This window comes from Hordeum vulgare, chromosome 5H, assembly GCF_904849725.1.
Source record: "Hordeum vulgare subsp. vulgare chromosome 5H, MorexV3_pseudomolecules_assembly, whole genome shotgun sequence".
NCBI classification, from domain to species: Eukaryota; Viridiplantae; Streptophyta; class Magnoliopsida; order Poales; family Poaceae; genus Hordeum; species Hordeum vulgare.
In genome coordinates, this window is record NC_058522.1 from 361763198 (window position 1) to 361774564 (window position 11367).

General features: G+C 45.3%; 1 protein-coding gene across 1 annotated transcript; it reads right to left on the bottom strand.

Moving 5' to 3' along the window:
- Positions 1 to 8145: 8145 nt before the first annotated feature.
- LOC123395597 (trafficking protein particle complex subunit 6b) lies at positions 8146 to 10654 on the bottom strand. The gene is made up of 4 exons (XM_045090623.1): positions 10343 to 10654; positions 9405 to 9522; positions 9099 to 9327; positions 8146 to 8399 (listed from the first exon to the last, which is right to left on the bottom strand). Exons 1-4 carry the CDS (start codon positions 10492 to 10494, stop codon positions 8371 to 8373), a joined length of 528 nt encoding a protein of 175 aa, XP_044946558.1. The 5' UTR covers positions 10495 to 10654; the 3' UTR covers positions 8146 to 8370.
- Positions 10655 to 11367: the final 713 nt, after the last annotated feature.

Here is an 11367-nt window from a genome sequence, read left to right on the forward strand (position 1 = left end):
CGATGTATTGCTTGCTGAGGGTGGTCGCCTTGGCCTCGAGCACACGAGCAATGCCGAGCCGCATCGTCTTGATCGCGTTCCACGCCTCCTTCGTCGTTCCCTTGGTCCCGAAGGACCGCTTCCAGGGCGAGTCTGTCTTCGCTCCGCATCGACGTGTCGCTTTCGATCGCCTCCGAGAGGTGACGCTCCTCGAACATCACCTACTTTAGGATAGCCCAATCCCTGTAGTTCATACGGGTGATCCATGCTCACGGCATGCTGCGTGAGGCATGGGGAAGCCTGACCTTGCTGGCGTCGTCGTCCACCATCTCATAACCCAACTCTGATGCCAATTGTCGCCCCTAAACTCCAGTCACCGGAGAGGAAAAGTCTGGCCGCCAGCGAGGTGGAAGGAGGAAGACGACTGAAGATATTTTTGTACAGCGCGCTGACTACTGCTTTTCTCTTCCTCTTTTATTCGCTTGTTGAACGGGAAAAATGAATCGGGGCAACCCCATGTACTGGATTGTGCCATCCCACGATCATGGGCGCGCTCGTGTCGTGAGCTTGGGCCTTGGGATTGCAAAGACCATGTCCTCAGGCTCTATCTAACTGAAGCGAAAAAAATGCTAAGTGATGAAACTAAAAAAACTGAACCTAGCTGCTAACCTGACAAAGTAAAGTAGCCTAACAGTCCTAACACACTAGAGAGGGCGCCTAGGGCTTCACTACCACCCACGTCACCACCATCGTTCGAGGGCACAGGGGCTATGGTGGAGCCCTCTTGGTCTTCTTCAGTGTCGTTGCGCCCTTCTACCCCACCACTCGGGGGCGCTGTGAACGTGGCTGCAACTGACTTTACACCCTCACCGCTGAGACGTTGCGTTCGTCAATCTATCGGTGTTGATGGTGCGACAGCTAGTGACGAGGACTCTCTGACCAAGGCCATACGTAGGACAGCATTCCGCAACCTCGACTTTGAAGGTACACCCTGTCGTAAATCTTTTATGTCCTTTGATAATTCCATGATGTCTTCAAATATTGCTAGCCTTGGAGTTTCATTAGGGCGTAATGAGAAAGAGATAAAAAAATTATATTAGGGCTTTCATGAAAATGGAGTTCGACCGGCTTACGGTTGCTCCTAGGTTGTCGACTTACTCTAACCCTCTCGTGTCGGATGAGGAGGACGAGGATGCTCATGCCAATCATGATGGAAAGCTTCTCTCCCATCTGGTTAAGGAGACAACTGAAGTAGACTTGGATGATACGGTGCGCGACATTACACTTTGTGAGCTTGTCGCATCAGTATGAAAAAATAAGTATACTTCAACGAAGAAAAGAGGGCGCTCGTCTAAGAGGGCAAAGGTATCTAAACATAAAAATGGTTCATCATGAGAGGCATGTTTTGGAATAGAAGAGGTCTTGGTGACTTGGCTAAACACAAACATATTGTCAATTGTGTAAGGGAACATGCGTTGGACTTTGTGGCCATTAGTGAGTATTTCGAGACACGTGGTCTTAACCACTTTTCATGTGGTTATGATTATGTATGGCATGTCTTACCCCCATCCGGAAGGTCGGGTGGAATATTGCTTGGCATCCACTCGACATACCTGGAACTTTTGTCCATGTCAAAGGGTGAATATCATATCAAATTTAACCTTCGAAACAAGTCTCACAATTTCCTTTGGAGCCTGGTGGCTGTATATGGCGCCGCTCAAGAGGAGTTTAAGTCTTCTTTTCTTAAGGAACTTATTAATACCTACCAATACAATCCTCACCCCATGTTAATCGGGGGGGTTTCAATATCCTTCGATTTCAGCTGGAAAAAAACAAGGGATTTTTATTTCTGTGGCCCTGGTTCGTTAGTTCTACTCATTCATCCCCACGCTCTTAACTTTTGCTCACTTTTCCCCACTCCCTTGCCCGAAACCCTTAGAACTGGTCATAGCGGACGTTGCCATCGGGTAAATGGCTTGACCATTAACTCTGACTAATGGGGCCGCATAGGGCGGAGTACACATTTTGACCGTTACGTGGTAACCAGTGGGGCCGCGAAACTGACACTCACCTGAATCAGATCCAGTCGCTTACGCGCCTCCCCCTCCGCCGCCGTCGTGCCGTCTCCGCTGCATCTACCCTCTCTCCCCGTCTAGGATTAGGAAGCGATGTCGGGGGGCACCCCATCCGGCCCATCGACCGTGGAGATGATTAGGTCGAATCAGAGGCTGATAATTCATGGATTCCACCTGCTAAGCATCGTTTTCCTCTCAAATTGATTAGGAGATCCATAAATTAGGCTGTATTTGACCATCATTGGCGTGAATCGGCGCAATTTATCTACAAAGTTTAGGCCTAACTGCGCCTTTTATCTTATTTCAAACGAATAGGGTTGATCCTGCACTTGCTTTTCGACTTACGGTTAGAATGGAAACTAGCGAGCTGCATGGAACTAAACCGTATGCTATTTCTGGATTTTTCTATCCTAAAGTGGTAGAAACCACCATTTCGTTCAGAGATATCCGCGAGGCACTCTGTTGTGAGTATCCGTGGAGCCCTGCCGATGCTGTTGAACTGAGATATTTCGACAGTACCGAGCAGAGATTTCTCCCATTAACCTGCGATGAGCATCTGGGATTGCCATTTAGTTTGAATGCTGACAGTCGTTTTGGTAAAATCCATATCGGTGTGCTTCAGACACGCAAACAACGTATCCCGAAGGATGTTCAGACATCATCTGTCTCGGCTAATAGCGAGCGTCCTCGCACTCCTTGTAGGTCGAGACAAAGTAAACCTAGTGGTTCTGAAAGCCACAACATGTCGGTTGCCGCTAATTCTGCCACTTCTCCTCTTCCTTCTGCACCTGATGTTGAAGTAGATGCGGAGCCTGATGAGGAAATGCCTCGAAATGATGATGAGGATGAGATTCTATTCCCTGAACTGGTGGATAGAGTCAGTCAACAGGCAGTGGAAGATGAATATGGAGAGGAGCCTGGCAGCCGTGCTAGATTTGATGACACTGATGATGAAGAGAGGGAGGAGAACATCGACTCCTTAGTTTTACAAGAATATGATGGTGAGGACATGCAAACAATTGAGTGGAACAGGGAGAATCCTAACCTTACTCCAGGAACCGTATTCGAATCGATGGTGGACTGTCGTAATGCAGTAATACATATTGCATTGTCACTGAAAACTCTTTTGAGGTTGATAGGAGTGAGCCAGGAAGATTCACTGTTCATTGCCCTTATGATAGGTGTAGGTGAAGGTTGCATGCATCCACTAACACCCTAGGGCAAGACCGGGACCGGGACTTCACCACCATCTTCACTGCGCCTTCTCTTCATTGCTCCCTCTCCATGTCGTCCTGGCCGATGTAGTAGGGGAGCCTGTGCATACCATCGCGGGTGGGGAAGATGCGGTCGAAGTTTGTGTAGATGTTGTGGGTTCTGAATGCGATGAATGCACATCCACACCAAAACACCTTGCCGAGGAGGTAAGACGCATCAAAATTGTTGGTGAAGGTGACGGTGAGCCCTATCGGCGGAGTCCTGGAGTTTGGACCGACATCGTCGAGTCGAAACATCACCGGCGAGCCCGCCGGGAGGTGGGCGAAGCCCGCGCGGAGGAACCACTCGGCAAACCCCCTTGAACCCCTCCAGCATGAGATCGACCACACGCGGAGTGTCCTCTCCACGACGACGCCGGTCGAATACAGTCTCTCCGGCACGGTCAGTGGGAGCTCGAAGGTGGGGTCATTGTACTGCATCCTCGCCTCGCTTTGAGAGTGCTCTGGGTTTGGGGGCGGCGCAAATGGATGTGTGGAGAATAGGTGGAGGGGTGGTGGTTTAAATAGGGAAAGGGGAAGGGAAGGGGAGTGGCACGGGCCGCGCTTTGGATTTGCTACGTTCAAACGAGCTGCGTCGATCGATATGGCACTTTAATTGCCAACAGATTTTAATTTCCACGTTGAATAGATGCGAGCGGATCGAAAAGTGTGAAACAGTGCTCTCTACATCGAGGAGACACGCGTGGGAGATGATACGAACCAGCGGCAGCAACCGTCCCTGCGTCAGTGGCGGCTCGCGTGAAAAAGAGGCCGGTCAGCGTCCGTGGCGGCTCGCGTGAAAAAGATGTCAGTGAGCGTCCATGGCGGCTCGCGTGAAAAAGAGGCCGGTCACGCATCGTGGCGGCGGGCGGCGGCGCATGCAGGTAGGCTAGCTATGTGCATGCATGTAGGCTAGCTGGACATGTCGTGCATGCATAACAGGCTTCTGTCGTTGCGGCGCCCGCACGACCCAATTCTAACCACGGCCCAACGGGCTAACCGTGGCACCATCTGCCGCAACCCCACTCATCAGGTCCAATGGGCAACACAATCAGCGCGGCCCCACTCGTCAGAGTTAACGGTCAAAGCACTCACCCGACGGCATCCACCGTTTGTGACCAGTTCTGAGGATTTCGGACAAGGGAGTGGGAAAAAGTGAGCAAAAGTTAAGAACGTGGGGATGAATAAGTAGAGCTAACGAACCAGGACACAGAAATAAAAATCCCAAAAAACAACGATCGGTTTGACATTAGATGGCCTTTCCTCTTCAATATTGTCATTAATAGCTTGGACCTGTGAGAGCTCACTATGTCTGGTCGTCTCTACACCTCGGCCAATAATCGAAATATTCCAACATAAGAAAAACTTGATCGGGTGCTAGTAACCACCGACTAGAAATATAAATATCCCCTAGCATCGGGCGCTAGAAAGAACTGAGGCCTTATTGGATCGTGGTCCATTGCTAACCGATTTTGGACAAACAACTCGAGGCTCTAACACTCCACAGTTTAAATTCGAACTGGGATGGATCACTAGAGAGGGATTTCACGACCTGGTTAAGAAGGTGTGGGCGCGTCAACCTCGGGGTAACACACCCATTCAATGATGGAACAATCGAATTCGCGCATTGCATTGATTCCTTCATGGATGGGCTAAACATACTGCTGGCATATACAAAAAAGAAAAGTTGCGTCTATCTACCTTAATCGATACCCTTGGTAAAATTGTGAAGGTGAGGCCCCTTTATGCTCTTGAGATCGAGCAAAAAAGTCGTCTAAATGAGTAGATGGCCTGCCTGTTACGCGAGGAAGAGATTAAATGGTACCAACGGTGCAAGGTTGACTCGCTTGTTCAAGGTGATGACAATACGAAATACTTTCAAATGTTAGCAAACGACAAATATAGAAAGAAACGTATTTTCGCATTTGACCAGGACGAAGGCCATATAAAGGGTGTTGTACCACTAAAAAACTTCATTACTAAATAATACAAAGAGCTTTTTGGACCTTCAACTGAAAGTTCCTTTGTGCTGGATGAGTCTAATACTCATGACATTCCTCAAGTTTCGGAGGCAGACAATATTTTTTAACCTCTCCGTTTGCTGAGGAGGAAATTCGAACTGTTGTGTTTCGAATGGAACACAACAAGACCCCTTGGCCAGACAGGTTTCCGACGGAGTTTTATCAATGTTTTTGGAATATGATTAAGGTGGACTTGGTGTAGTTGTTTAACCAATTACATACCGAAAACCTTGACATTGTTTGTTTAAACTTTGGGAAAATTATCCTAGTACTCGAGGCTAAGGAGGCTAATCTTATTCAACAATATCGATCGATTTTCTCAAACCCACTCAAACAGCGTTTATGCAAGGACGCAATGTACTAGATGGAGTGGTTGTGCTGCATGAAACCGTACATGAGCTTCACCGTAAAAGGTTGAGCGGAGTCATCCTGAAAATTGATTTCAAAAAGGCCCATGATAAAGTAAAATTGCCCTTTTCTCTTGCAAACTTTACACATGAAGGGGTTTTTGCCAAAATGGTGTCGATGGGTAGAAAGTTTTGTTTCCGGAGGTAGTGTGGCTATCAAAGTATTATTTCCAGACGAAGAAGGGTCTTTGCCGAGGAGACACCATGTCCCCTATTTTGTTTAACATCGTGACCGATATGTTAGCTATCCTTGTTGAGAGGGCTAAGGTGGCCGATCAGAATAGTGGTGTTATTCCCCATTTAGTACAAGAAGGTTTGTCTATTCTACAATATGCGGATGACATTATTCTTTTTATGGATAATGACCTAGATAGAGCAAGAAATCTCAAGCTGCTTTTATGCGCATTTGAGGAGCTATCTGGTCTTAAAATTAATTTTCATAAGAGCGAGCCTTTTTGCTTTGGCGACGCTAGAGAGTCGGCGGCTGGGTATGCTGACATTTTTTGGCTACCAGCTCGGACAGTTCCTGATTCAGTATCTTGATATTTCGATTCATTGTCGGCGCTTAACTATTGTTGAGTGAAAGTATGTGGAAGAGACACTTGAGAAACGGCTAGCCACTTGGAAGGCCAAGCTCTTGTCATATGCAGGACGATTGATTTTGATCAATTCCGTCCTTGGCAATATGGTTCTATATATATTGTCTTTCTTTTTTTTATTGAAAGGGGTTCTTCAGCGTCCGGATTACTTTAGATCTAGATTTTTTTGACAATGCGATAATGAATCAAAGAAATATCGGCTCGCTAGGTGGGCTGTATTATGCCGCCCTAAAAGTCAAGGGGGCCTCGGAATTCAAAAACTTGAGATAAAAAAACTCCGCTCTTCTGAGTAAATGGGTTTATAAATTACTCACTAAAAATAGAGTGTGGCCGGAAATCATTCGTAACAAATACATGGGTTCCAAAGCTATCTCTCAAGTTCATTGGAAAACCGGTGATTCACATTTTTTGTATGGTGTCATGAAGACCAAGGAATTCGTTTTTGAATTTGGCACTTTCTCGCTTAGGGATGGTTCTCCGGTTCGATTCTGGGAAGATACCTGGCTAGGCACGACGATTCTGGGAAGGTACCTGGCTAGGCACGACCCCACTTATGGTGCGGTACCCTCAGTTGTACAGGATTGTGACACACAAATTTGTCATGATCAAACAAGTGTTGAGACAAGAAAACCCTGATACTTCTTTTCATAGCGACCTCTTTGGCCCTCGCTTGGCAGCATGGAATGAATTACTCTCTCGTCTGGAGGATATCCAACTGACAAGCAAGCCGGACAAGTTTCGATGGAAGTTGTATCAGAATGGCAGTTTCTCAATGAAGTCCTTGTACGATGCGCTGGTTCATAGTCATGTTTCCGTTGATAACAAAAAATGTGGAAGCTAAAAATACCTCTAAGAATGAAGATATTCTTCTGGTTTTTTAAGAGGATGGGTCGTCTCAACACTTGTTTGATCATGACAAATCTGGAATGCGGCATGAAAAGTCTGGAAGAGAGGAGAAGGAGAGAAAGGGGAGAAAGGAGACGAGAGAAGATGGGGCAGCTCGGTGAGAAGCAAACACCTCTGTAACTCGTACGCACACAATACAAACACATCAGACCTTGTCCTAAACTGGCCAACAAACCCGCGGGCTCGACCAACACCAGTCACCTCCAGAGAGCAACAACTCCAAAGGAACTACCCTTACCGACGCACCAACACCATTGAGTGTCGAAAAAGAGTGGCAGGTAGGTTGCGAAACTCAGACAACTCCTGAGAAAGCTGTATTGGACTATAACACCCCGATGAACAATTCAGGATAGCTGCGAGCACCAAAGAAATGCAACAGAACCTCCAAGCCGGTTCTCCACAAATAATGCTCTCAACACAGGAACGACGTCAACAGAACCTCCAAGCCAGGTCTCCACAAATAATGCTCTCAACACAGGAACGACTTCCAGGACGCCGACATCCCCAGTCCGAAATCAAATCTAGGCTTTCACCCGGAGACAACCAGCCTAATGAGAGAGAGCGAAGTGTCGACACCCACACCGGTGGAAGGAGGCAAACCCACCACCACCATTGAAAAACAATCTTTGGTCGCTGACTTCCTCCTGTGGCAGGCAGGAAGTTAAGGATGAAGGAAGGATAGTGGCAGCCGTTAGGGTTTGCCTGCAAGCAAAGCATTTTCCAGGAAACCTTACTAATAGGAGGTGATTTATTTTGGTGCCTCTGTTAAGTATGTCAGAGCATCTCAATACGCACGCATGTATGTGTATGGACACAGTTCCTGAAGTCCATCGACCAACCCCAGCATGTCCACCTTTCTTTTCTAGCATGTGATGGATGTAGTAATAAGTGAACAACTTAAGGGGTTCCGTAAGTAGCATCCAAATTATCGTTGTGACGATAAAAGCCCAACACGGACTGAATATTTTACAGTACCTTGCATCACAGAATAACAACAAATATTTCAAATTTGACCATATAAGGAACACTACAATACAGTCAAGTAAAATATCTGAACATTCTTACTTTACTGTCCAAAATACTTGAACCACAGGCGAGATTCATATCTGACTTGTTCTATTTCTCTCAGATCATGTCTTTATGCGCACCACGAAAGAACCTGTCGAATGATAAATCGTGTGTTTGTCAGAGACCACAAAATGCGGACTTTATGAAATGGTGATTGGAAATAGAAAACTGATTGGCATGCTCAAGATTAAATGTAAATTAAAAAAGATGGGGGGGGGGATCTGGACTGCCAAATAAAGAAGAGAGAATGTGATGTCCTTCGAAATGCATACAATAGGTCTGACTTTCTTAATGAATAGCTTAATAAACATACATAAAAATCTTGTCTTTCCAGGAGGTTTGAAATATCCAAAAAGTACTTTCAGATTTCAATTGAAGGAACATCAGAAAGAAAAGGCTTTCAAAGGCAACTGAAATTACTTTGAAAAAGCAGACATGACAAATGCATTCTATATTGTTTAAGGACCAAACGAACTCAAACAGATACTAGTCCACGATTGATATAGTTTATGTGTATCAACAAGTGCTTAGCTACATTAAACTAGTTCCATGCCACTAGATTTCAGGTCGCAACATAGGAAAAAATGCATGGTGTCTTTTGAATCAAACTCACAAATAATTGCAAGGTATGATCAGAAGATATACTGGTACGACTCTGGGTTGATGTGCTAAGTATGGTGGGTGACAGGTTGTCTTAAAAATGCTATCCAATGGATCATGTAACCTCCTTTTTTAAATCATCGCATAATTAAAAAGTAAAAAGATCATGGATAAGAATAGTTCAACTCACATGCTGGAAGGTTTGACATATCTGCAGAGACAGCACATGGAATTCCCAAGTTTGTGAGAGCACCTCTTATTAACCCACATGGGAAATATAAAAGCATGCTTGTTGTTTGGGCTGCAGAATCACCTAATGACCCAGAGTCATTCTCAGTTGCATCAGTGTTCTCTACTGCTGGATCTAGAGAAACACGAGTAAGCCATCGGAAATGATTATCTTGAAGAACGAAGGTACCCTGCATGCAAGTCAAGTGATATCAAGTTCTAATATGAACAGAAAATATGTACTAGTATTAGTTATCTGTTCAATTACCCTATGATTTGTTTTCAGATTGTCAATCTGCTTCTTGAACAGTTCTGACCAAAAATCTTTGCAAATAAATTTGATTGCCTCAAGATGATCAGTAAATCGAGGGCGCTCCATCGTATATCTGGATACAAACAGAAAGAGTCAATTTTATGGTCTCATGAACAAGTCCATTTCGCTTTTCAGGATCTGCTACAGGTGCAATATTGCTGTCAAAGAGATTCTGCTAAATAACAAACATCCAGTAAAGTGAGTGACTTGTAGGTTTATTAACTAAAATGCTGCAAATGGCTAGGTATGCAGGGCTGTTTGATATTAATGACACCAATAGTAGCACGTTGATCCCGATGGTCCTCAGTTATCAGATATCAGACTGTATATATCTATATTCAGCAAGTACATCAACATAGCTAAATTGTAAGAAACGGAACCTTTAGCATTACTAAATTGTAAATTCTGAACAAATAAAATGATAACCTTATTTAAATTCTGGAATTTAAAGAAATAAGCAATGAAATTGTCCTACTTGAGAAGACAATCATCTTGTAGGTCACTGGATTGATCCATGCTCAAGCTCAAATTAGCTTGGTAATTCTAGAGCAGTCCAAAATCAAGGTACTAGGAATTCCGTAGATTGCAAGGAAACCGAAATATGAACTGCCAGGCAAGAGGTCAGGTCACCGCTTGATCTTGGCACCAACCAAATCAGGCGATTAGCTCCTATCTATACCATATTCAAATCCTTCCAAGAATTTGTGAATGAGATCTCAAGAATTATCCGCACACGCAGTCGGCCCACCGCTTGACGAACAGGGAATTAATAATCTGGTACGGGGCGAGGCATCACGGATCGGTGCGAGTCAAAGCAGCAGATTACAGATCCAGCCAAGAAAGAAACGGGGATCCAAGCAAGGGGGGATGGGAGAGAGTGTTTCTTCATTTACCTCTCGGAGAGCTGATGGCCAACCTGGAAGCCGATGGCCTCAATGCGACCGGCGGCGAGCTCCGGCTTGGCGGCGTAGAAGCGGCCGCAGTAGGCAGCCACCATCTCCATTACCACCCCATCAACGCAGCTCTCCGACACCTCCCGCCCCATACTCTCGTCCTCCCTCCCCTCGGCGACTTCCGCAGTGGAAGAGAGATCTAGGTAGCGAGCTCAGCGGCGGAAAGGATCGATCGGGAGTCGGGACCCCCACGCCCTTGTGGGCTGCGCCGTGGAGAGATCGACCGGGCCGAGAGTCCGAAACTACGTGGCGATGCTGAAAAAAGAAAGGGATGCGTAGGATTTTTTCTTTATGACCCCGATAAATTCTGAATGTTCCCATTTTAAGCATGGTAATGCAAACCTTTTTCATGGCGTTTATCAACTAAACCTGTCACCTTGCATCAACAAAGTTGTCATAAAAACATTTGGATTGTTGCTTAAAGTATGAACGTTCAAAATTTATCGTTTTCGTTTTTTAAACACTCTTCGCCCACTGACTCTTTATTCATCTAGAGAAGACATACTGGTTTCAACAACACAAATCAGAAAGCTAGTCATTACATTGTAATTCATAATACAATGTCTGAAGTTTAAACCTTCTTTTGCAACGAAGGACGCGTTTGATTACCTGCACCTCTTTTTATCCTTTTACATACTTGACTCGGTTGGGTCTGGCTGAGCATATATGTAGATAAAAAACCAACATTTGTTAGTTGGTTGGTTGCCTAAATTGCATAAAGATCTAGTTAGTTGGGTGCATGTTATTTGGTTGTCTGTGTTTGTGCTTCGGATGTGAGCACATGCAAAGCACATCTGTTTGGTTGTCCAAGTACTTGATCTCCTCACCATTTTCAAATGTGATGGATTTATTATCCATTTGTTAGCACATAACGCATAACACACAGAACACAGACTAATCATCAGCAGCATGAACACGGCAAAAACAAACCAAGAACAAGCAGTAAGTATTACTAGGCATACGTT